Source organism: Taeniopygia guttata, chromosome 3, assembly GCF_048771995.1.
Source record: "Taeniopygia guttata chromosome 3, bTaeGut7.mat, whole genome shotgun sequence".
NCBI classification, from domain to species: Eukaryota; Metazoa; Chordata; class Aves; order Passeriformes; family Estrildidae; genus Taeniopygia; species Taeniopygia guttata.
In genome coordinates, this window is record NC_133027.1 from 99,946,633 (window position 1) to 99,974,243 (window position 27,611).

The following is a 27,611-nucleotide window of genomic DNA, read 5'->3' on the forward strand; positions in this document are numbered from 1 at the left end:
GAGGTGTGAAAACAGGCAGAGATTTGATTTGTAGCTCCTGTGTCTGCAGGAGAACCCCACTGGTGGGTATAAGGTGGGCTGTGTTTAGGAAGAGGGAGTTTTGTGTTTCTGTGGTTTGGCACCACGAGGTGTCACCATTACTGCACAGCTCCCTGCAGCCTCATCCCTGGGTGCAGCTGTTTGGGCTTCTCTTCGGGAACTTTAAACTCAAGGAGTGTTTTGCTCAAACAGAATTCATGTATTAAATACATGTGTTAAATTCATGTATTAATACTTGGTATTAAAACCAAGTATTGTTTTCCCTGCTTCCAAAGCACTTTAGCAACTTGGATCTATAGGAGCTTTTATGAATGTCACCTGGGTTTAGACTGCTTGTTCTGTTGAGGATGTTCTGTTTACACTGAGGGACAGAATGTCCAGAGACCAACTCTCCCTTTAGGACCCTGCCTAGGTTTCCAGTTTACCTGATTTTAGATTAGGAGGTTAAATCTGTCACTTTTGTGTCAGCAGGGAGTTAGGTTATTACTGGGCTGTTCTGGGCATCTCTCTTAAAGATGGGCCTGCTGACTGGTTTCTCAAGAAGAGTTCCTATAATACTGATAGAATTGGGGTGGTTTGTGTAGACTTTCAGAAGGAAGCTTTGCTGGAACATGAAGTATTGATGCCTCCTTTTAATTCTAGCATGGATGAAAAAGAAGATGAGTTGGAAAATTAATAGTGAAAAAATAACAGCTGTGTGCAGTCTTGCAAGTAGAGAGGAGATGTGTGAAGGCTCTTTTCAGTGGTCCAAGCAACTATCGATATTGAGCTTTTTCTTCTAGTGAAAATAAAGTTAGAACTCTTCTCTGGCTTTTCTCTTTCTCAGAAAGACTGTCAAAACTTTTAATGCTTCTGTGTGTAGGTGTATGTGTGTGTTGGCTAAATGATGTTCTGAATTTCAGAGAATTTACATTTGTAAAATGGCCCAGTTAGCACTTCCTTGTAGAGGGTTTAGTTTAGATTTTATATACTTGATTTGGCAATACAATGTTCTTAAAATGATAACTTAAAATGTACAGGACTTGGAGTGAAATTCTAGCCACATAAATTCAAAGTACTGAGGAAGGTTGGAAAGAAATCTTTGCATTGTGCCTATTGATATTTGGTTACAGAGAGTGTGTTCTGCACAGATACATCATGGTGTGCTTTAGAGAAAATACTCCTTGCTGTGCCTGCATCCTAACTTGCCTGGCTATGGTGGGATTAGCTGTGAGCTAATCCCCCAGCCCCACTGCTGTTCAGCACTTGAACTGGGCCCTGGAATCTGCCCTCCACCCAGGCAGTGACTCAGGAGAGGCTCCCAGCTTCCAGGCACATCCTCCTGGCTGCTCTGGCATCACAGAATGACATCAATTGGAAGAGAGCTGTAAGAACAGCTGGTTCCAAGGCCCCTGCCCTGGAAAAGGACACCTTCCACTAGACCAGATTGCTCCAAGCCCTATCCAACCTGGCCTTGAGCACTTTGAGGAACAGGACATCCATAAATTCTCTAGGCAGCCTGTTCCAATGCTTCACAGTGAAGAGTTTCTTCCTAATAGCTGATCTAATCCTGCCCTCTGTCAATTTGAAGCCATTCTCTTTTGTCCTATCCCTTACACACCCATGTAGAAAGTTCCTCTGCAGCTCTCTTGGAGGCACCACCCTGAGGGGCACATTAAAGACCCGAGTAATGTGCTTGGCTTAGTGTGAATTGATTGAATAGGACTTTGGACAGCAATGAGTTCTGTAGGCCAATGATGTTTTTTGTTAAATAGCCACTTCTCTTTTTTGTGTGCAGTCAATTTGCAATGTAGATTTGTTCATTCCATGCACTTTCAAAGGAGCTGGAATGTATTGTGTGCTTCATAGTTCCGTTTCTTTCGTTTCTTTCGCGGTGGTTTCTTTTTCATCTTAGTGTTGCTACAGATTACAAATCATCTAAAATAGATTTTTGCTGTGGTTGATCATAGTTTCCAGTGTCACATAAAAATTGGAATGTCTTGATATGAAGCTATATGTATATTATGATAGTTAATGCAGATGTGAAATTCAAAATGAAAGCAACTTCTATGTCCACTTAATTGAAATTAATTTTGGAATGCAATTAAATTTCTCATCATAGAGGAATTATTTTCTTTCCAAAAGAGTAGCAGTAATAATAGTGGTACTTCCATATATATATATGTATATGTCAGATACCTTTTTGATCTGTAGTGCAATGCTAATTAAAGCTGTTACTGCTTGTTAGTGAACAAGACACTTGCCATCAGATATTTGATGAGACTCTTCTTATAAAATTTTTGGTATTTCAGGCTTTTTTTTTTTTTTAATAATCCTGCCTAGCCCAAATCCCAAGGGATAAAATCCCAAAGGTTAAGCATGATCAGGAATTGCCTTTGAGGCAATTTACCATTTGACTTAGAACAAGCTTCAGTCTTTATGGTAATAATAAAGGATCATTTTGGTTTATCTGAAAATGGAATTTTTTGATTTGGAATGCAAATGTTGCAGAGTCCTAAGGAAGAGTGACCAATGGCCTCAGGTATAGGCTGGCATTGAAAGAAAGAGTGGGAAGTGGGAGAGTTCCCTCTGCTTCTCACCTTGGTGGAGAAGGTTTCAAGAAGGAAAGCTTCAATTCTTTAATTAAAAAACAGGATTTTAAGTAAGGCTGAGATGGTACTGTGCAACCTGATGATTTTTATGTTTCATAACTGATGTATATATTTGCATTCTGGGAGGAGGGAAGCTCCTCTGTATTTATAATGTAGTGAAGGGATAATGCATATGCAAGAAAATTCTTTGTTGTCAACACAGATTTTCTGTGGAGTTAATACTCACAATGCCTGAAATTTGAGTATGAGTGTTGCCATGTTTGCAGGGTTGGTTTAGATCTATTTGTAAAGAAAGAAGACTTTTCTTGCCATCTACGTTGTCTTTATAGCTGTCATTTATAGCTGTCAATAGATGTTAATGACTTCAAACTCTGGAAGGGGGAAACTTATGTTTTTAATTACAGTAAGATGAAAACTATGTAGATGTTAACAGGTTATGAAGATGCCCTGCTGGCCATGAGCAGTCAGCATGCATGACTGCCCTCTGCTTTTGTTGTTTTTATTAAAAGTTAAGTGTTCAGCACTTCTCAGTAAGTCTTGCTTTGCACACTTGAAGGTCAATGAGTGAAATCAAATTAACTTCTAAAAACACTTAAGTTGGTCTATTTTTTCTTACAAATTATATGCTTTTTCTTTAACATTAAGGTTTTTAATACCATAAAGAATCACATTTAACTCTGTGAAAAGTTAGAGGGAAACACTAAAAAGTGAATGTTCTCCTGCAAACCTCTATTTTCATAACATTATCCCTAAATTAGATGAATCTGATATTGTCTTCCTTTTCTCTAAGCTCCTTTTGAGTTGTAGCTTCAAATACATAGACTACATCGTATGTACACGATTCCTGTTACAGATCCCACTCCTGGCAGGCAAACACAGTATTTCTGACTTAGCACCTGGAAAGTCTGTCTGACATCAAAGATGTTTTGTCAACCTTAATAGCAAGCTTATTAGACATTTTCAGTGGATGATACTAAGCTCTGTAGGACTTCTGGGATGGGTCAGGGTTGCCTGCAGAGGGGTGGCCAGTTCTTTTTTGGGGTAAACCAAAGAAACTTCAGTGGTACTAACGTGGTCAGGCTGTGTGGTAAAATGGGATAGCTCTCAGGTGAGTGCCCTGGAGGGGATGCTCACCTTGAGTCCAACCTTAAACGCTCGGTGCTGACTTGGAGACACACCAGTGGCAGAATCCCTGTGTGCCAGCTGAGGTGCAGCTCCGTGTGAGGGATGGTGGCCCAGGCTGTGGCTCCAGGAGTGCTGAGCCTCTGCTGCCGGCTCCAGCAGGGATGCAGGGATGTGCACGTACGGCTCCATTCACAGAAGGGCCTCGCTGAGCTCTGTGCCTCTTGGCCTGTGTGCTGGGCAGGGCTTGGGATTGCTTATCTTGGATCTCGTTGGTGATTCCCTAGCGGATTTTCTCTGGTAGTGTTGGCCTGTTGCAGCTCTTCAGTTGAAATACTGTGTACTGACAGGGAGGTTTTGTGAGGTGACTGTGCCATTTCAGTGCCTCTGGTGCTTTTCCTTTGGCTCCTTCTGTATCACCTTTTGCAGCCTGATTCCTGTGTGCCACCTCACTCGTTCTGGTGAATGCTTTCAAAGTAGTTACTAAGGATTTGTTGCAGTACATTGCCTTGTGAGGGGGTTGTTTTTGTTAAGGAAAAAAACCCCTTGCCCTTCTGTCTGCCAAAAATAGGCCGCATTTATTTTGTTCAACTTTTTGTTTTTAGTACTCTGTCTCTCTTTTTTAATTGACTTTGACAGATTTAGAAGACTTAATCTTAGAACTGTCTCAAGAAAACATGCAAAAGTTCAGGCTGACTCAGATAACCGTTACGGCTTTTGCTGATTAATAGTTCAATAACAATATGCTTGTTTAAACATTATTTTGAACAGGATCCCTAAGTGCCTTTATAACAAGAATAATGATGATGAGGTGCTATTAACTTGTAAGCTTAAGGTAAAATTTATGAAAGTTTTGTGCAGAAACGGAAAGAAATTGAAAACAAGCTCCTAAACTAATCTGTTTCCCTCTGTTACCATCTTAATTACTCTGTTTTGCAGGTCTAAACTAAAACTCTGAAATCCCCTGTAGCAGAAAATAGGGACTTTTTTTCTCGAGGCTGAAGATACTCTGTCTGTATGATTTCTGCTGGTTTTAGGAACACAGTGTTTGTCTTTCTTTTTTTGATAAAATACCTAAAATCTACAGAACCATTTTTACTTCAAGATCTTATCTTGTCTATACAGAGTCAGAAAAGCAATAACCCACATAAATCCCAGTCACATTTCTGGGGCCTAAAACACAGTTAAATCATTGCTGTGAAAATGTGTATCTCTGCTCTTCTAGACAGGGAGTATCTTCATAACATCCTGCCTTAAGTCAGCACCAGAAAATAGAGACATGAACGTGGTAAAATGACCTGAATGAAAGTTTACCCAAAGTGAAACATCCTTAAAATATATATGCTTGCCCAGGTTAACTCCAGTTCATTCATATGTTTTAAATAAATTAGGGCCATAATATTAATTTTGTTTCTACCAAGTGAATAAAATGCATTCCATAAAACAAAAATTAATGGAAACTTGTCACATGAGTAGCTAATTTAGTTTCTGTTGCAGTGATAAAAGTTTTAATTAGTATGAATGGAAGTAATTACTCTGTTTTGATCCATGCATATTATACATATCTTTTATTCATTAACTCCACAGTGCTAAGTAAAAAGCAGCTACTCCTCACAGAATACTGCCAGAGAGAAATTGTGGATTATTGGAGCTGAAATTTACAATGCCAAATTAGTGGTAGGAGACTAAAGATAATAGTGTTATAGGCAGTAGTTGAACTGATTTAGCTCAACTGATTAGTTGAACAGAATTCTTGGACGCTTTCTAAATATATATATATATATATGCATATATCCTAATTTTGGGATATGTAAAATTAGGTACATACATTTGTATGTACATATACTCATATGCACAATTGAATGTCCTAAAAAAAAGTTTGTTGAAAGTAATTATATGAAAATAAATAAATTCATTTTTAGATACAGTTTTAAATACATGCATATATATGTAGGTAACATTTTTCTATGTGTAACAAAGTTGAGTGGTGATTAATGTGTTGATATAGGTGCCCGGTTGTATCTGCGATTTAAGTGCTGGTCCCCTGTTTTTATTGTGAGCCCATTGTATGCATACTTCTCTATGTAGCATCACAGCAAAAGTGCTCTTGTAGAAGTGCTTTTCTCAAGTTACTTTATTGAACTGTGTGTTGCATAATTATTCCTCTTAAGTCACACTATTCCTGATTTTTTTTTTTTTTTGCTCATGCAGGTGCTCTTTCCATACCTGTTCACACAAAGAGTGCAATAAATAGCAAAACAAGAGAGATCAAAGCAAACCAGACCATGCAGTCCTTTAGAAATCTTGGCTAGCTCTCTTGTAAATAAAAGTGCCTCTAAAGCAGAAGGTATTTAGCTGCTGTATTTATACAGGTTTTGATTGACAGTTCAGTTATTAACCTCATAAAAACACAGCAGCATAAACTGGTATGAATGTTTATTCTAGCACTTCTGTCTGAAGGAAAATGAGAAGCAAGATATAGCAGCATAGTCTTAGTTCCTTTCAAGTATTTATTTTAGGTCTGTGTAGCATAGAAGAATGTTTTTTCAAGTCAGTGAACTCAAACTATTTTGCTTACTGTTCTGGGATCTAAGTGTTTTCTAATTACTAACAAAACAAATGTTAGACTTACTGAAGGTACAGAGTCACCAGATCTTTATTAAAGGTCCAAACCTCACATCTTTATGATGGCGCTTCTTTCCCCTTCACAGTGTTTTCCATTTCATTTGGGGTAGAAATGAAATCTGAATTGTTTTTTGCAACTGATTTGATGAGTTTACAGAAAAATCGTGCCTTTTTGTCACGGAGGAGGTGTCCTGTATCATGTTAGGTCTAGAAAAACAAGTATGCAATAATCTTTTGTATCCTTGCTCTTGGGCTTATTAGCCAATGCATTACACCATTTTTTTTTTACAGTTGTTTTTTCCAGGCTTCATTGTGGCCTCCCACAAAATTACATGGCCATTTTGCCTTCTAAGGCAGCACTAAAATTCTTTTTTGTGTGTGAAATGTTTTATTGAAAGCAGTTTGTCATGAATCCTGAGACAGAATGTGATTTCAGGAATTTAACTCTTAGGTATATTTTTTAAATAAAATTATCTGCAGCAAATTAAAATTTGTATATAATCTCTATTTCTAAAGGAACTTGTTTGCTGCTATTGTCTTTCTCTGAGTAAGAATAGTGATAGTTCTCTGGTGGTCATTCAGAGGGACTGTTAATCAAGAGCTTTCATAAATATGTAATACTTCTGAAATAAAATTTTAAGTGATTATTTTTATTTCTACATCAAGCTAGTGTTTTAAATACTGTTGTACAATGTGGCAAAAATAATAGTTCATGCTAAATTAAAGACTAAATTACTAACTTAATAAAAACTGTTACATCTCAAGAATTTTTTTCTGAGCAGGATCTGTTGTTTACTTGCAGTGGCTTGTGATGGCCACCAAATGCAGGAAGACAAGAGAAACATAGATCTTTTAAGAAGGCAATGTTAAAACCGTGGTGGCAGAGTGGGAAGTAGCTAAGTGGAGCCATACAAACTGTGAAGGGATCTCTGTCCTGTTTCCTTGATTCCTGTTGAGAGTTTGACTGCTAGCAACGCTCCATCAGGTCAGTTGTGTGTTTGGATGAGTTAAAACTCCAAAGTTTCAAGGACATTTCATAACTATTGTGAGTAACAGTGCTTCATTCCCCTGCACAATTTAAAACTTCCAGGCTATGATTTGTGACCACTGGTCCTTCCTGTACGCTCTGCACCTACTGCAAGAAGATTATTGGCTCTGTAGTCTTTGATTCCTTCAAGTGGTAGTAGGCTCCTGTTAGGTCTACCCTGGACCTCCTCTTTGTCAAACAGAACAAATCTGGCTCCTTCAGCTTTTTACAGGGCATGTTCTGTAGGCCATGCCCATCTGAGCATCTCTTTGCTGGACCCTCTCTTGTGTGTTCTGATCTCTTCTGAACTTGGCAACTCAGAACGTGATGGGGGATTCCACGTGCAGCCTCAATGATCTGCTGCTGCATTAGTTCTAATGACCACATTCCCATGTGTGGTTTGCCCTGGGAGCAGTGAGGATGTGCCCTTGGCATCCACTGTAACCCCTATTTTTTTTCCTTGGGGTTGTTGGTTTCTCAGCCAGTTGGTTTTCACCCTGTGCTGATGCTCAAGATTATTCATCCCAGATGCAAAGTCTGTAATTTTATGAATTGTCCTCCTTACTACCACTTTTGAATAATTTCAAATGTTATATATTTGCCTTTTTCGTTGTATAATATTATGCTGTTTTGCTGTATAATAAAATACAAGATAAAATTACCCTTTGAGTCAAATACAGTAAATTCATTGAGTTTTGCTTTTCTGTAACTTTATTGCTGTTACTCATCCTGTCATGACATGCAGATGATTGTAATATAATTTAGCCCTATTAAAAGAGCAAAAAAATTAATGTAATTCTTAAAGCATGTCTGAAATCAGCTTTGGTCTTTACCATAAACTCAGCATAAATCAATCTTCCATACATATTTTTCTTGGTGTTTTCTGTGTAGTTAAAAAAAGTTTCCCATTTACTGAGTTTAGGCTCTGAAATCTATCTTTGTTAGCAGAGAAATAGGCTTCCTATATTTTGAGACAGCATCTAACTGTTTAATAAGTGATAAGGGTCAGGGAAAGAACACAAATGTTAAAATGGGCAACTAAAACCTAGTCTAGTCAGGTTAGCCTAGTTAAGTTGCATTGTGGGATTTTTTCATAAATCAACGATGTCAGAAGAAGCAAATTTGTAAAATGTGTATTGTCTACATAAATCTATCATTTTGAATGACAGTTTTGACAAAGTCAGTCCTGGTTTTCAAGTTCTTTCATCAGCAGTTGTCCTTGCAGTGCCAGGAGTATGTTGGGTTCTGTTTCTGCATTGCTGCTCTTTAACATAAAGGATCATCTGACATGGGGTTAATGATTCCAATGTAAGGATTGTTACAACACAAGTAGATTTTACAGGAGACAATTAAAAAAAAAAAGCTAATTTCATCAAAATTATATTCTTGGTCCTGATCTAACTGTGCCTTGTCTATATTTTTTTCACATTCCAGTTCTATTTTTTATTTTTAAATGTAGTGTTATTTTTCCCTGTCAAATATCTGACCATGTATTTGCCAGCTGATATGAGATGTTAGCAATATTTGTTTCAAAAAGAGCACCAGAGACCTTTGCTGCCCTCAGAAGATTGTCTCTAAAGCTCACCTATGTTATACTCAAATATGAACATATTTGCTGCAGATGTTCTTTTACATGTCAGTTACTAAAAACAGCCCACAAGGTTATAAAGCTTCATTCTTCTGAAAAATAAATGAAAGAACAGAAGCAGGTAATCTCTGACATGTCACAGTAAAATGATATGTATGCCCCAGTGTCACAGCAGAATTTTAATCTCCTGGAGTGTTCTTTTAGGTGTACAGCACAGTTTTAAAAAGAACACTGCAACATCCATGATTTTATTCTTAAATGTATTTTTAAATGCAGTTAAATAATCCACCCACTTGTTATGTATAAAGGTGGAATATTTTGTTAGAAAGACATTAATTAAATAAATATAGATGTCAGCCCTGGAGTTCTGTAGCATCAAGTTGCTACTGAGACAAACACAATTGTGTAATCACTGGAGATGTCAGTTTTTAGCAGCATTTATGAATTGGTTCTAGAACTTTGATGTTATTGACATTGCCACAAGCAAAGCACATGAAAACTGTAAAGCATACGATTCTTAGCTTAATTTAAGCCACCCCAGCTTCTGTTCTGAAAAGTGATAAAGCCAAAGAGCTGGTGCTAAATGAATGGAAGAACTGTTGATACTCAGGAGTATAATAGGGGCTTCTGGGTTAGGTTTCTTCAGAAAAAGTAAAACTGGTTTTTGCATCTTTTCTGAAGAAGCGCTATCGACACTCTGAAGTGTGTATCGTGCTTAAACCAGACTTTCCCTTGAAGTCTTACAGACTTACAGTTGGCTTTGAGTTTTCTTTTTTTTTTTTTTTTTTTTACATTTTTACCCCTAGCATTAGTTGGATTTTGTAATTTAGCTGTGATTCAGTTATTTTCCAAGTGCTTATTGCTAGCTGTTAAATTCTGTCCTTCCTATCATCACATGCCTTCAGAGTAACTTCTTGCCAGTTGATGGGACTTCCATATTCGGTGAAAGATTTTTCTTCCCCCCCTTTTGCCTGCTCCAGAATCTATTTAGGAGGCAGAATTTGACTCAAGGGCACACAGAAGTGTTAGGAGTGGTGGGTGTAGCTTGATTCCATATGACATAGTACAGAAGATACTTCTGTATTACTGTTTATTGTTAATGGATCATCTTTTCAGGTGGGGAGAACTGAATGAAAATGGCAAAAAACCTATTGTATGTCTGCCTACGTATACATTCTTAGTCAGTCTTCTGAGTATTAAACCCTGACTGCTGTGTCTAGCCATCAAAATGAAACCTTTTGTGAATGGGTTGTACTCTGTCATCTGGTTTTTGTGCAGCATTGCTTGCATAAAAAAACATTACATTGTTAAACTGGAAACTCTGTGAGATGTAAATAATGCATCTTAAGTATTGCAGTATTCTGCATGTATACAGTTCTTCAAATTATTTTTGCAAGTGAATTTAGTGGGATATAAGTGCTTCCATTAGTTTCTCTCTCAGCCTTTCTACATTAAGCATCATTTTAATTATGTACTTGAATGACTTTTTACATTTGAGAAGAGGGATTTTATTGTAAGCATCATCAGCCCATTGATAACTTTTGTGTTTCATTGCTGTATTTCCTCTCTGTGAATAACCTTCCACCAGTTCATTGTTTGGGTCTCAGTTATCCTGTTTGAAATACTGGATTGTGAAATTGTGCTTCTCAGAGTTACTAACAGGAAAAAAGAAAACTATTTCGGAGTCTGTGGTTGAACATACTGTTGAAGATGATCTCTGAAGCAATATAAAAATAGTTTCAGCTGGACATGGGGTAAAATAGTAGTATCTTAAGGCTCTTCTCAATTACTTCTCTTATAAAGACATTTTAAGGGGAGTATATGTAAAATCTTGTGATCTGCAGAATGTTTGGTTTAAGACTTTAATTATGGTTGCTCTGTTGCCAAAAATCTGTGTTTGAGCTATGTCAGTGACTAATGGGAAGGTAGTTATCTGTATTTTTAATTTAAACCTATTGTTCCCTGTCAGATCTGTTGTAGAATAGGAAGAAAAAGTTTGTTTCATGAAGACTGTTGGCAGTGGCTTTGGAGTGGTTTTAGTCCACATTTACTTGATATGTTCTTTTATAGCTATGTCAGGGATTTGTCTTCTTTTAAAGATATGGATAGCTTATTACCTGTGAAGCCCAACTCACATTGTGTGCATATGTACATCCATGAATCTGTTCATATAACTAGCATGCATGGGACATATCTCAAAGTGCTAGTACCCGTTTTTTGAAGGAGTATGATTTTTGATGAAATTAATATAAAATATGTGGCTTAGTGTCATGAACAGTTTTGAAGAGCAGAACCGTTATACTTCTTGTTGTTCCAGTCTCAATTACAGGGCACAAATAGTTCTGTGTACATGTTTCCAGGAGCAAAAAGCATGGTCAGCATTAAAAAATGAAACAACCAAATTCCTCAGTATTGTTCCATACTGTCTAGCTGTTTTAATTCCTGCTTATTCCCAGTTGTGCATCTCCTTGCCTTGACATCCCAAGTAGTGAATTCACACTTAACTTAATGCTCTGTATTTTGAACACACTTTTTAATTTTGCAGCACTTCTGATAACGCGTGGTGTTTCTTGTTTCCCCTCTGAACTGGAGGCCCTTTAACAGTCTGCTCAGACAGTTGTGTCTCCTTTTTTCTGAAAATGCCTGTGGACATCACCTCTGCAGATACTGCCTGTCAGTGGTTTTTATTAGGCTGCCTTCTCCTATCAATAAGCTCTGGAGCAGTAAAGCAAGTAGGAGGTTAGGTAGGTTATGTAAGTTACCCACTTCAGTAGTTATAATTTTCTTTTCCTGTCAAAAAGATCTATGAAACCATGCTAATTGCAAAGAATTTTGAGGCTTTGTAAAGGTATTCAGTTCCATTATTTAATATTGATTCAAATGTGGATACTGAATTTTTTATATGTTAAAAATGGACTTGGTTGAAAGTACTTGTGCTACTTGGATGTAGTCTTCTCTTAAATTTCTAAGCAGTGGCCATCCACTCCATAGGAAACTTGACCATAGTCCTGCTTTTGGTTGTTGCACTCTGTAGCACAAGATATGGAGATGTCACAGCATTTTTGGATAGTATTTAAAAAGAAAAAGTTCTGAGTTCTTAATGTTTTACATAGGAAAATTCAGTAGGATGGGCTCTTTGATCGGATATATCTTAGGCTTTGTGCTGTCTCTGGCTTTGCATCTTTGGTTTGCTATATACTTTATATACAAAAAAATTGAAGTAGTTTTGTGGACACTTAGAAAAAATTGCATGGGTGTCTTCTGCTTAAATAACCAGTTATTTTCAATATTGATGTCTTTAAATTGTCCTCATTAGTGCTTCAGTTTCTATTAATTTGGTTTTAATATTTCCATATAATTTTTTAATCTGAAATCTTCTTTGTAGCTATTAGAGCTACTGCAGATTCCTTTTTTTAGTTCTAGCAGTTCACTATATTGAGTATATATATTCACAGAATTTTTTTTAAGTGCCTTGGGAAAGTCCCTCTTTGAACATTTGTTTGCACCTAACAGTCTGGTTTTGCTGTGTTTATTCTGTGGCCTGTGGCTAAGGCATGTTATGTTAGCTGAGTGCTGGAAGGAGTTGTGCTGATATTTGCCATGTGCTCATTTACTTGTGCATGATTTTTTTTGTCTGCTTATTTTTATGCACATTCAGTCTTGCCATCTCATTGTGTTATTTTTCCAAACCTGGATCTGTCTGGTTCTTGAAAGCTTTGCATTGGAGTCATGCTAACATGGAACATTTATCTTTGTTGATCTTGTGGCAAGCAAACTCTGCAGTTTGCTTTGTTTTTCTAAATGATGGCCTTTCATTTATTTATTTTTAAAGGAAGTATTTTTAATCTTCATACCATCTATGTCTAATTCAAGCTTCCTCATGGCAACATTAAAGTGGTTCTTGCTTCGATGATGCTGAACAGTTTCATATAAACCATGAAGCCATCCTTTATCTGATGAGAAGATTGTAAAACAAACATAGAAAATGTCTACTTACGTCTTTTTAGCTTGGATTGATTTGCTGTTGCAGTTTTAACTGTGCCACCTTACTCTGGTTCTGGCTAGGGATGAGTTCCTGAGGTGTTTGTACATTGCTCTGGTTTGAACATGGTTGCTTCATCTAAGGAAGCAGAAATGTGGCCTGCAGTGTCACTACTGCCATGTGCTAGAAGCAGCACTGTGGAAAGAGGGCTGATGAAGCTCAGACTCTTCTGACACTGCATTTTACAAATCTTCCATGAATTACTATTATGAGGTGCATTTTAGTATCAGCAAGCTATCTTTTAGTTCATGTCTATTAAGTGTATTCTATTAGCTATTTAGGACATGAGCCATGCTGAAGTAAGTGTTGTCTTCTCTTGTTCAACCAGAATATTGTTAAAATACTGTCAGAGTTTAAACTGTTGTATCTTTTTCTTTTTGGTGTGAATAAAGGGCTAAGATCCCTTTTTCCCCAGAAAGGCCTGATGAGTTTAGCCAAAAAAGTGTTAGTGAATACACATAGAGACAGTTACTTGTGTAGACTACACTCTTAACATTATTTTTCATGAAAACATTATGCTTTGAGAGTTCATTGTGTGTGTGTGGTTCTTCTGCCTCTCCAGCTTCACTGTAGCATCAGAAATACAGCAAATAAACTGATGTTTTGAGTGTAACTAATTACTGCAGAATGTTAATTATGACTCCTCTTCATTTGTTTCTGCAGAATGACGGGAAGGGAGTTTTTCTCTCGGTTTCCAAGCCTTTATCCTTTCCTTCTCAAGCAGTTAGAGGTTGTAACCAGCACTTTGAACAGGTAAGATGATGTCTGAGAAAACTTTGAGATACAAAGTGAAGTGGAAAGGTTCAACTGAGTTATGTCACATACACACCCTAGTGTCATTGTATGCATCAGTGCTTCTTGAAATTATACAGTTCTAATGTTTTTGCTACGGCTTTTTTCTTTTAAGTTTGGCACGTTGCATTAAGTCTCTAAAGATTGAGCTACTGTTGACTAATTAAGAGTTGCTGTGTTCTTACGATCAGATGTTAAGGAACTTATGTTTTTCAGGGAAGCAGAACCCAGATATTTGAGTGTCTCACATTTAACAATGAGGTTTCCCAGCATGTTTAAGTGATAGGGGGTCATAGGCCTCAAGTAACACCACATGAACACTTTCCAGCCTGTGGTACACTGACTCTGGGGAAGGTCCTTGATCTTGTTTTAAAGACTCCACAAATGGTGGCTGAGAGCTACAGTTTGATCAATGCAGATGATACCATTTGGGATGACGCTGTTACCTCCAGGTTCATGAACTTCTAAAGTAAACTAGTGCTGGCTTTGTTTTTTCTTAAAATGCTGTGATATAAACTGTGGAAGCTGAGCAGCTGATTTATGGGTGAGGTTCAGCTGACCATTTAATGGGCCTAGGAAGCAGGAGTTTCACCAGTCATTCCATGTTTTGCAGTCTCTGCTCTAAGAAAAGAGGTTGTGTATTTTCTGCAAAGCAGTCAACCCTACCTGATGTTGTAAAAGGTGACAGTGTCATCACTGGCAAATTTTGGGAAGTTTTGCAGTTGAAGATTGAAAACTGCTGTCTGAAATGTTGGTCTTGAATGTTTTTTCAGTGTGGATTAAGACTTGTATCTTATTATTAATTGTTAAATAAATCAGAAAGTATTGATTTTAACTTGGTTTTCTGATTGTTTTTACTATATGCATAGTAGACCCTCAGTGTCAATGACAAGAACTATTCTTTAGTAAAACATGTTATTTACTAAACACACATTTCCTTTCAAATTGATAAAAATACTTTTTTTTTAAACCACCTCTTTGTAACTCCGCTCTCTGTTTCCTGGTTCATAGAGAAACCTTATCTGGCAGGTTTTTAATACTATTTAAAAATTAAGGCAGCTCACCACATTTGGGAATAAAGGAGGCTTGGAATATTGTGGGAAAGTGAAGGCAATACAGCCATGAGTGTCTTCATTAGAGGGGTCCCCTGCAGTAGAACTGGATGCCATATTTGGTCCCAGCAGGGTTTGCACTCCCATGCAATGATCAGCCTAGCCTAGGATAACTCCTTGAACCAGAGATGCAGAAGGAAGGCTATTTCATGGGGAAGAGGCTGAAGTCTAGCGTGAAGGAGGATGCTTTCTTTCACCAAATGCTTCTTACACCTTTTTATTTAGTGAAACTGAAGAGTTGAAAATCCATCCAAGCCTGTTTCTTTTGCTCTTAATCCTGGGAAGACTGTATCCATCTCCAATGGATGGCTCTCACTCAGCACTCAGCACAGCACCATTTGTCCCCTTTATTATAAGGTAAGGTGATTTTGTAGTGGTCCTACTTTCCTTTAAGTGCGTTCCTAAAGAGGAATGATATGGCTGATAAAGACGCTGTTTTCTGCATTTCCTTTCCATTGATTTTGCTAGTGAATGCTGTGGATGCAGGTGTAAAACTAACATAAAATTACCATGTATTTGTGGCAAAAAGTTGTAGGTGGGTGTACAGACATGCATTTTCTGTCTCGTTACTTAGCAAAGTATTGAAATGTTTATGATTGCTTGGGGAAAATACTAAGGATTCTGCAGAGGTAAATGTATTTATGATATAGCTCAGTGTGTTGTTACTGGCTGTAAGTCTGTCTTCAATTCTTACACTCTTGTTATTTGAATGCTATAAGTGTTTCTGTTCATTCTGACTGCATTTGTTGGAGTATTCAGGGATGATTTATATTGGTAAAACAAATACGTTGCTATTTTCCCATCTATTTCCCTTTCTATTTTTCATTATGCAGTAGCAAATGAACAGAAGTAAAATTCTTTCCTATTCATTTGGTAGTTCTTCAGAAGGTGGCAATGAAGTAACCTATTAGAGAGGATCGAAGAGAAGGTCTGGTGCCAAAGGCCCTGTGCATCAAGTCATTAAGTTGTGTATAAAAACTGTTTCTTTGAATTTCTCAGTGCAATGTTGTGTTCTATAGCATCTGCATGTACATATAATTACATGGTAATCCAGTGCAATTATGACATGTAATTGCCATGCCTTACCATGAGATTTTTGTTTAGGATGATGTACCAGTGTCAGCCATGCAGTGAGGAGAGAGGAAAGGTGAATGTGACCCGTATGTGGTCTCAATACCCCTTCCAGGGCTGAGCCCGCAGGGAAGTGACACTGACTTGTTGCACTGAGAAGATGAACAGAATATTGTGCTTGCAAGGAGTGAGCAGTTCTGTGAACAAAACTGGGTTGAGCAGAAAGAATTCAAGTTGGGCTTTTGAAGAGTTTCACTTAAGCTTGAGTGGAATTTTCCATCTAAGTGGGAGTAGAGCTGTGGTTGCTCTGACCGTGCTGAGATGAATTGCACAATATGAACAGGATTAAATGCTGCAAGGACAAATCTCAATCTCTGTGCACATAGTTGTTACTCCCTGTTGAAGTAGGGCATTTGATTACCTATCTGCAGTTCTATTAAGCTATTTTTCCCCCTGCAGATGTTTTATTTGGAAGGGAACACTTTGATTCACAACTTATTACCTCACTTTTTATTTTTTTCAAAGAGCTAGATAGGTCTGTTTTAATGGTTACTTTCTAAGATGAAAGAATGTACAGCATGTTTTTGATTAACAAGGGAGGTAATCGGGAGGTAATGTTTTAAGTATGAAACAAAAACATAACCTCCCTTTTGCCTCCCTCTCCCTTTTTCAAAGACCTGTAATCTCTTCAGAATGATCTAGAATTGAGTTACCTTATGTCCTCTCGTACCATGGCACTGACAGAGTGTGTGTTTATTGTTAAATGTTCTGGGCTGAATGCTCTGAAGGAGTAAAATGGGTGTTGCTTTATTAACTTGAATAATTTTTCAGAAATTGAAAAAAAATTGAATAGTAACTCTATATTTAAGAAAGTGACTTTGTAGTCTTTTAGGAAGTTTTTTAAAAATTAGCTTTAAAATGTCAAACAGTATAAGGTTTTAAAACCTTATTGGATGTATGTGCCTTGGCTTCCCCTTGACAAAACTTAATTCTTCGTGAAATTTCCTCTTTAGAACTTCAGCAAACAGATTTCAAAGCAGTGCTACTTCTAGGTGTATTATGTTGCAAGAAATGTTAACATCTTCCCATGAAATTAACAGAGTTATGAAACAGACACTGTTTTCTTGGGCAGAATTTTGTAATCTGTAATGTCTTTGTGCAAAATGGAGGAGCTAAATTCCCAAGTGCCCTGCTGCTGTTTACAGTCAGGGACTTGGGAGGGTGGCAGATGGAAACACTTTACAGCTGTCCTCTTTCCCTTTCTGCCCTTCTCCATCCACCCCTCTGGACTGAAAGGGCTTTGATTTTGCACTTGAGATTTTGTCATTGGTGTACAAGGATAATCACTGTGACTGTTAGTTAATGATGGATACTAAGATGCAAGGAAAACAATACCGTGTGTGGTGAGGAAAAATGTTCTGTGGGATGGAGCATTGTCATTTTTTAATTTAAAAAACCAAAAAACCAAAACAACCTGTAGCCATTCCTAATAGAGTGTTTAGGGAAGGAAAGAGAAAATTCTTATCACCTATGAGTTTTTGAAATAGATTGATCTGGGTTTATTTTAGCTTCCTAGCAAGCAGAGCAGCTGAACATGAATTCTGAGGCTCTCTGTGAGTTTCAGTTGTGTCTTACTGTTCCATAAATGTGAGAGAGCTTACTTCTTAAGGAAGAGGACTCAGATGTAGCAGTATTAACATTGCAGAAGGAAGTGTGAATTTGAATTTTTACCAGTCAGTAATGTTACTTGCATGTAGGTTGCCCATATGATAAAGTTTCTCTTGTTGAGTTGTGCTATAAGTTTGATTGCTCTGTGTTGTGTTTGATTATGTTTAATTATATCCAGTCTGTCAGATGTATGGTTCTGTTCCACTGTAGCCTTGTGACAAAGTCTATATGGGCTACATAGGAAGAGAAGCACAAAAACCAGGCAATTGGTGAAGTTCTAGTAACCAGATATCCTCAATTTGTTTGAGACGAGCTTGGTGGAAATAATTCATGTATATATCTTTTATAAGCTTAAATTGCTGTTTATCCAGGTTTAAATGCAGATTTGCTGGGGTTTGTTTTGTTTCATGTGTGTGGGTTTAGTATATCATCCTGTATCGGACTTGAAAGCAGCCACCTGATTTTCTGTAGGCTGAGCACTGCTATCTTTTGGTACGTGGCCAAGCAAGGTAGATGACTGTGCTAACTAAGTGTACTTCCTCTGCCTTTCTCCTCTTTCCCCTGTGTTTTAGTGTGACATGGCAGCACTAGAAGAATTAATATTAAAACTTCCCTTGTTTCAACAATAATTTCTGTAAGACTGGGAATCTTACCAGGGGTCTGATAAAGAAAGAGCTTTTGTGGGAATGTCTTTTCATAGTAGATTAAAATATACAACAAGCTGTTTGTTGCAGCCTTGTTGTATTAAAGTAGCTGTTTTTGATTACAGTTGTTTATGAAAGCATCTCCCTGGCTTCCCTTTTCAATTGCACATCTTCTCAGTCTTTGGTTTTATATTTGTTTTGGGGTTTTTTTTTTAGTTCCTGATGTTTGTTTAGCATAACTGGTCAGCATTATAACTGTCTGCAAATACTGCATTCTATGGAATCCCTGTGAGACTGGGAGCAGGCTCTGACTCACTGGAATGCCCTGTTCTTGAGGAAGCTCATGGGGCTGGCCAGTCATTGCAAGATGATGACAGGTATCCTTTTTATTATGGGCAAGGTTCCCAAAACATGGGCTGGTCTAGCCATTCAAGAAAAGAAGCAATGTGCACCTCTAAAGCATACATTGTCTTTTAGATTTTTATTATAGTAAATCTCTTGCTTGACATCTAAAGTGGAAATTTTGCATAGCTGGGGGAGAAGGAGGGAAGGACAGGAATTCATTTCCCCACTGAGCTTATCACTATTGAATTGTGACTGTCTTGGAAGTCTCCCATTTCTAGTTAGTCTATTGTCTGTGCAATCCTGATTACACAGTGATTAATACTGATCTGTAAAAATATTTATGGGTCACTGTAGATATTAATAAGAAGAGTTTCAGTCTTTTTTGTCCTTTTAGTAACAAGTTGTGAACAGGCTGTGATTTTTTTCCAATTTGATTAAGTTCATATTGTGGTGCTAGAGAAGAATGCAAAAGGCTTAATTGGCAGTAGGCTGCTCAAGACCCTCTGATCTACTAAAACTCTTTATTCATCTTGTATGTTCTTTACTATATCCCTGTCTTTCCTCTGAAACTGTAGACAGATGTGTCATATCCAAGTGGTGATGATGGGAAAGAACAACCCTTAGGTATTTTTTAATTTCTTATTCCAGTTTTCACTGTGTTCATCAGTCGTTTGCAGATTGTCTGAGGCAGTTTAGGAAATATGCTCAAACTGCAGGGAGCTGTCAGATTCATGGGAAATAAAGGGTGACACCTAGCAGAGAGGCATTCATGACTACTGAGAGTAAGTCTCTTTTTCCAGTGTGCAGTCTCCTGAAGTGGCTGGGATCCTGGGTTAAAATTTGATGTATGTTTAATTTGATGTATACTTACCTGAAACATGATCCAGTAAAAAATATGATGGGGTGCTGAACTGTCAAAATATGATAGTGAAGTAATTTTATTACTCATTTATGTACTTAACATTAACCAGCAAGTACTCTGCTGGTCAAGATAAGTATCCAAAAAATAACATCTGGAGAAGTATTTGCAGGGAGAAGTATGGAAATGGAGAGAAATAATACATTAACTATACAGACAATTATACGGGAAACCAAGTATAATGATATTTTTAAAAGCCAATATTCTTTGAAAAGAACAGTCTGAGTCTGAGAAAAGTCAATACTGGGAAGGCTTTTTAGTAATGGGCTAGATACTTTTGGCGGGATGGCTGAAAGGGAAGTGTCTTTGAGAACCCAAATCCTTTGGATGTTTTCATGGGTCTGATGACACACTTTTTAAATTGCTCATGTTGCAGTTTTGCTTACAATCATCTGAAGTTTTGAAAATCCTTGCAAGATGCTGGGACTTGATTTTTCCATTCAACTTCCCTTTCATAGAGTTCAAAATAATGATAGAGTTGCTAAGACAGAAAATAGTCTTTGTTTTGGTTTTTTCCCAACTGTTTGGATAGTAAGTGGTGTGTTTTTCTTTGTTTTTCTGCAGTTGTGAAACATCATAGTAACTGTTCACAAATTAACAAACTAGAAATATCCTTGTGAATGAAATTGTCTTTTACATGATCTTGAGTTAAGAGCAGTTGTTTTCTTCTCTAGAGTGCTGTGAACCAAAATGGAGGCTCTACCCTCATGCAACTTTAAATAAACCTAGAGGCTTCCTACCTAGACAAATTCTTTGAGATTTCTTGATGGGATTTCAAGAACAGATGCCATTTAAATTGCATCAGCATGTTCTATGGGAAATCTCCATTTGACAAGAACATATTTCTGTTTCTCTGAAGTTTATACACAGTATTAGTAATAGTTTTCATAGACTCAGATGTCAGAGATCCTAGGTGTTTTGGCTTGCTAAACCACAACAATTCAAGTTTCTGATGTTGATTCAGCTTGGTATCAGTTGGCCACTTGTTTACATTAACCTAGACCTTGGTGACAAGAAGAGAGAAATGTCTATAATTTTTCCTTAGGAAGCCCTTGGAAACTTATGGAGAAACAGCTCCTGGCAGACCTTGTGGACAGCTTTAACAAATAAAAGCTTGTGTACTTTGCCTACATACCTTCTGCAGTATTTATGGCTACCCTGCTTCATTAAGTGCTTGTGGAAAATACTGCCCTTACAAAAACATAGGGTTTTATCTTAATTGCCCAAGTTGGAAGAATAAAATACTTAACACAGTGTATAAAGAGGCTAGAAGTTTGGGCAACCATTAACTTCACTTTGAAGGAAATAGATAAGAATTTAGGGGATTAGTACTGCATAAATAGCGTAAAATTAAATTTGGCTTGTTTCTGTCAGTGGTTTTTGTTCAAACATTTTCTGAGCTACATTTATGTGTTGATTGTAGATCTAATACCTCCAGAACCTCCAGCAAACTGTTGGTAGTTGTGTAGTATTTTCCTACTCTTCAGGTAAATAATGAGGAGCTGTATCAACTCTCAGGTTTTTATGTTTGGTTTTTTTTTTGTGGTTTTTTTTTTTGTTTGTTTGTTTTTTTTTATCTTCAATGAAAGAACAAAAATTATCTTCAGGCCAATTACAGTGCAGGTTTCCACAGAGAAATAAGATTTTAAAATTAAATGTTTTGGATACTTTAATTGCTAAGAAACATTAAAAAACAAAATGGAAAATGCTTATTTCCTTAAAAGAAAAACACAAACCAAGGAAATCAATAAATGAACATAAGAAGGTTTTGGTACATGTGTAACAAATTATCATTGGTATTGCAGGAAACCATACTCTTCCAGTAACAAATAGGTACTATCCTACTGATTCATCTTCAGTAAGAAGTCCAAGTTACTTAATTGTGTGGAAGCATGAGTGTTGTTTTTAATTCTATTTTTGGACCTCACTTAGCTTGGGAACTTGTCACACTGCATTTGAAGTTGCTAAAGGTATTCTTTTAGGAGATAATTTGAAGGGGGGAAAATGAACTAGTGTATAATCATGAGGAATGCATGCAATGCTCTTGAATCTTAATAGCCAAACTGATTTTAATAGGAGCTGAATCTGTTGCTAAATACTTTTCTCTCTGAGTTTTGACCAGCATCCATGTTTTCTCCTGCTCTAATTTTTTGGTTTTAATTCTTGCTTTGGAACTGATGACATAACTTGGACTGTATAGCTGCATCATGGAGGAAAGGCAAAATCTCCTTCTCATACTATCTACCCTGTCTATGCAGCATCAGACAGAAGACTTAACACAATTTTTTCTTAGAGTGCATTTGTTAGCACCTTGTGGCACAACTTGCTCAAGGATTTAGAGTGTACCATGTGTGTGATTTTTGTTTATTTATATTTTTCAATCACTTTTATCTTTTAAAAGCTGTGGTGGCTGTTAAAATGCTTTAACCTGCAGGCAGAGGTGGTTGGTTTGAAGTGCAAAGCCTTTCCTGCCTCATGCTGCATTCTTCTGCCAAACTCTTTGTAATGATGGTAGGATACTTGGGTTGACTTAGAAGATCAGAGGCCCCTTCTTCAGAACATTCACTGTTTCATTAATTAGCATTGGCTTTGTTAATAATGCACAGATTGTGTGACAACAGCCAGCAAAACCTGGAAATAGACATTCCTCTTCTTGTTAGTCCTTCTCACAACTGTAGGAATTATTTAATATAATGAACATATTTTCAGCAACAGGTGTAATTTTCCAAATTAAATATACTAATTTGTTTCTGTGACCTTTATCTAAAAGGTAATCCTTATTTGCATTGTTAATTTGGCTAATATGAAGTCTGTTGAGAGGGAGAAATAAGAAAGGATGGAAAATAAGTGCATAGGAAACACCTGCAGGTGTGTTTTTTCTTTTTTTTTTCTCTTTTTTTTTCCAAAAGAAGCTTAAGATATTATTATTTACAGCTAGTGTTCTGTTGTTTGTAGCCAGAGTAATAAATTAGACACTTTGATGTGTGCAGAGGAGTATGGAATCTTTGTGCCTTATGAGAGCTGGTCATAAATCAGGTCAGTTGGGAGGGTGGTTCAGGATCTGAGTGTTGAAGCTGGAACGGAGCAGTGGAAATGCATTGAATTGAATCTACGGTTACACGGAGCGAAACCTTCCCAGATTTATGGACTTTTTGTTCGTGATCATGGGTTGTTTCAAGTAAACATGTTTACATCCAGTTCCTCATGCACCTAGATAAACAGTACTGAGTTCAAGGTGAAATACTACAGTTGTTAATGGCCTTCGGGATTGAATAGAAGTTTGTCACATGAGGATTTTGCAAGTTTCATTCTTGTTGCTGCCTTGAAGTATAATAAAATTAGGGTGGCATAATGTATGTTTTTACATATGACAACATTTTAGGTAATTCCTAGATTTTAAAGTCTACTTATATCAGACCTGCATGTAAAGGTAGTGTCACATACTTGAAACACTTCCCCTCCACCCCCCTAAGCACCTTTCAAATCAAAGGAGATGCAACCGTTTTAAATGCAGCTTTGCACACACATCCATGCTGTCCAAATAAATGCAGTCCTCCAAATGCAGAGAGGATGAGCCTGCAGCAGATTTGTGTTGTGCTGTTGTCAGGTGAAGCTCAGAGTCTGGTTGAAGTGCAGTGTTTGGAAGTCCTCTTCTGCCAGCATCCCCACAAGGCAATTGCCATCAGAGAAATGCGATTCATCTCGGGGATGGCAGTGTGCTCAACTGCTGCAGGAGGAGTAACCTGAATAGTTTCATAGCCTTAAAATGCTTCTTTCTTGAGCTGCTGTTTTGCTGCAGATAGAAACTAAGTTGCTGTGATTGCCAAAATTGTGCAAAATTACTTCTTGATGCAGTTTGTGAGATAGCTTCCCATAATGGTTGCTGAATTCAAGATAGAACACATTTTTAACAATACAGGTAGTAGACTCGGTGCTAAAGTGTATGGTTTGGAGCTTGGCATAACAATTAACAAAAAATTGCTAGATTTGGTTAGAATGTTATATTTCTGTTGCTCAGTTGTTTTATTTGCATTCAGTCATTCTATTTTCTATCCCTTTTTGAGGATTGATCCTGTTTAGTTTTATTTACAGATGATAGGTTAAATGTAAGTGGGCTCCAGTAAATATCAAAATTCTCTGTTCTAGGGTGCTGCTAGAGGATGGAAAAACTAGTGTAGGTTTTGACATTCTCCTGGCAAACTTCTTGCATGATTCAGGAATGAAGCCAAGTGCCTTCAAAACATGAGAGATGTACACTTAAGTGCCTTCAGGGTATGCAGAAGTTCAGGGATAGGTCACTAGTGGTAACTTGGTATGACATCTGGCATATGCATGTGAAAGGAGTATTTTTAAAATATTATCTGTGCTGTTTCTTGCTGGTGGGTGGGGATTGGAAACAATTGTTTTTCTTTGAGTGTTAGATTTAAAAACAAATAAATATTTTAAATAAATTAGAAGAAACAGTAGGAACCTTAACCCCTCTCAGATTTGGGAAGCTATTTGTTGATGTGAAATACCTTCCATGTGTTCCCATATATGTTCCTACAAACCAGATACTTTATGATTCCTAAACTTTTGTGATGCTTTTGTTCCTTAGTATGGATTTCATAGGCCTGCTGTTCTGAGGGTTCCCACTAAGGTGTGAGTGCCTGCACCCTGGAGTGTGAGAAGTGTGCATGAATGTACAGCAGCTGTATAGGATAGTGGCAGGCTGGTGTCTGGGTTGCCCTTTGGGCAGGTAGGAGCTGTGGGATTGCATTTCCCTCTGGCACAGAAGGTTGCAGAGCTGGGCCCACAGTATCCTGGGGGAGTTCTCCATGACTGGACACCTGTGTGGTTGCTCTGCAAGAGGACTTCAGGCAGCTGAGAAAATTTTGCCTGTAATGTGACCCTATTTTCTTTCTAAATATAAAGCAGCCACTTCTATGTTCACAATAAATTTGATAAAATAATAGAGTGGAACAAAATCTGGCATGTAAAATACTGTATCTCCTTTTATGTTGATGCATGTGTTATAAGTATTTGATGTTTTAGAAGACAAAAAAGTTAAAGATAGGTTATTTAAAAATATGTAGTAATTCTTTGCATTGTGTTTTAGGGAAAAAAACCCTCTTGAAGCATGTAGTATTGGAAAGTAACCCTTGCACAAGTTAGAGGAAACCCTGGAATGTTACCAATTTTCCACTCCTCCTGTGAAAACATGTCAGATTCCTTGGGTTCTGTAAAAGGTCATAAACAAAATTAAGAAAATGTGGTTCGGCAGAGCTGAATGAATGGTTTCAGACAATGATTTCTTAGGTTTCAGTTTACTGTGAAGTAGAATTAAAATGTTTTTGTTATTAAAAAAGGAAGTTCTTGTAGGAATAGCCAAACAGAATTTCTTCTTGCACCTTGTTAATATAGGATAGAAGCTTTTCCCTATGGCAGAGCTTCTAATTGTGATTGTTCTCCTTTAGCATCCTATTGTGAAGGAGGGCCAGTCTGTGAAAAGGAAATGTAAAGATGGTCTTAGTAAAAATCATAATAGAACATACAACCTTATTTGCAAGGCTAAAAATTGCCTCAGAAACCTTTGGGTAGTTCCTCTCTCTAGATCCGCTGAAGATCTGTGTCCTCCAGGCATGCCATGGCATAATGGACCTATTTCAGTTAAGACTGTTTAGTTTCTTAGTCTTCAAAACCCTGTTAATTTGGTGTCTATTTCAAGATGGAATCTTTTCTCTATGTTTCTTTCATTGGAACAGAAGTAAACTACTACTTTGACTATTGATTTAAATCTGATACAGCTACTTGAAAATTCAGAATACCTTTTAATTTCTTTTAGTTTTTAAATATGTAGGTGTGACACTGCAGGGTTTTTTGGATTTTTTTTTAAGCAGAGGTCAAAATAATTTTGTCAGGGGATAATCTCATTTACATGGGATTATGTAAAATGGAAAGACTTAGGAAGCAATTGAGGAAAGGGATGAGAGTATTGGAATAGGGAAGGCCATCTTTTGAGTCATCACGATCATCTGGGAGGTAGCAGAGCATAACTGCAGCCATACTGCATTTTCCATCACCTAAGACATTTGGCCTTTTATGGTAGTTTTCTATACCCTAAACCCTTTAGTAGTTTTCTCAGTTTTCTGGGTGGCTCAATTGTACCTGCATTACCAAAATTGGCACATGCAAGAATTGCTGGCTTTGAAAGACTTAGACTAACCTACTTAGCTGATGAAGGACTCCTACTCATGTCAATTCAGTAAACATGCTACTAAGGTAGTATATGACTGGTTAATGTGTTAATGTTAGCTCATTCTCCATGTATTTTCATAAATCTACAGCTAGTCATCAAAACCTTAATAGCACTAAAAGATAAAGGATTCTTTTTGGCATTTGTGTTATATAGAGTCTTGCATCTTAGCAGTCAGTTTTAAATAAGAAGTATTTTTCTTTTCGCTACTAATTATGAATAATGGGAAATTATTTTATCAATGTGTCTTTTATTTCCTGCCTTTAAATGTATTCTAAAAACCAGTGGGACATTTGGCCCAAAATTCAGTAGACACCATCTTGTGTTCGCATGGAAACATCTGATTAACAACATGGAGCTGACTGTTTTAGTCAAACTCATGATACATGTGATTAGTAAGTAACATAAACATCCAGAAAGATGCTACAGGACTATATACTTACCTGTTTAATGGCATAAGTGCATTATTTCCTTTTTATTTTCCTTTATGTAAACGCCAGAACTTGTGAATGACAACAAGCCCTCTGGCATAGCTCTAGTGTGACTTACCTTTCACTACTGAGAAGACTATATGGGATTTGTGAGAAATACGCTTTCGTTTTCATGGCACTATCCTTTGTCCTGTTTTAGGCTTGCTGGATGGCACATAACAGGTCTCTGGTTTTCCCAGGTGTGGGCACTCGCCCGTGTACCGCTGCCGGGAGATGTCGGGCCGGGCCCTGGTTCCCTTTGTGCTGGCCAATGAAGTTCCGCACACGGTGCTGGCCCTGCTGCGGGGGCTCCCGGACTCTGCCGCTCGCGGCATGCGGCACAACAGCGTTCATGGAACCCTACTGCAAGTAAGCTTGGGAGGCTTGTTTTGCATTGATTTGCTTCTTACATTTTGGGTTTACTGTAGGGGTTTTTAAAAAAGTTTTTGGTCATACTTGACAGCCAGATGACATACCATGAGTTGTGCTTAACATTCACATGTTGTCAAAACATACATGAAGACTGCTTATGAGTTTATTCTGTCAGATGATAAATGTGGAATGCACATTTCAGCTGTCATTTGAAGGCAGTAAGCAGTACGTAATAAGATTTGCATTTCGTATAATGTTTCATCTCCAGAGATTAAAGTGCTTTAAGAGCAAATATCCCCATCTGAATGTATTTACAGAGAGATCTGTGTGACTTGCCCAAAATGACTGAGCAAATCTGAGGCAAAGCTGAACTCCATGCACCAATAGCATTGTTTATATCTATTCAGACTTGCTACTGACCCATATAATTATTTATGACTTCTTTTGCTTTTCCTGCTGCACCTATCAGTGTGCTGTACAAGTTGTGGTAAGCTTTATACTGTTAAATTCTCCCGAATGTTTCCAGAAGACATCAGAAATTTCTTCATTCTCCATATATCATTCCTCTGGTTTATGGCAGTCAGTTTACTGTGTTTCATTTTTAAGTATCATGGTAATAAGTTACTGATTTTTATTGCCTGTTTTTCACAAGCGACCCTCCAACAAAGCTATATTGTACACGATTGGCTCTGTTGGTCTGTCTTAGTTGGCAAGCTTTCTAGGGACATGTTCCCACTGTAAGCTGTGTGCTGGGGTGTGTGTGGTTGTTTTGATCTAGTGTTTAATTGCATCTTTTCCAGCATATTATTTTCCGTTAAAATCAAGACTTCCAGGAAATCTAGGAAATGAGTGAAGTCCCTCTAGGGCTGTTAATGTCAACTTTGCCTATAAATGGTTTCAGGCAGTTGAATCTGGATTTGAATGATGGTTGGTAATAGTAAAGGGTTTT

At 37.4% G+C, this 27,611-nt stretch overlaps 1 protein-coding gene across 1 annotated transcript in view; it reads left to right on the forward strand.

The window, feature by feature from the left end:
• THADA (THADA armadillo repeat containing) overlaps positions 1–27,611 on the forward strand; it is a 506,671-nt gene that overhangs the window by 36,346 nt on the left and 442,714 nt on the right. Inside the window, exons 27-29 of the mRNA XM_030269014.4 lie at positions 13,698–13,787; positions 15,164–15,295; positions 26,491–26,659. Of these exons, the coding sequence (XP_030124874.4) occupies positions 13,698–13,787; positions 15,164–15,295; positions 26,491–26,659 (391 nt within the window). The remainder of the gene's footprint in view (positions 1–13,697; positions 13,788–15,163; positions 15,296–26,490; positions 26,660–27,611) is intronic.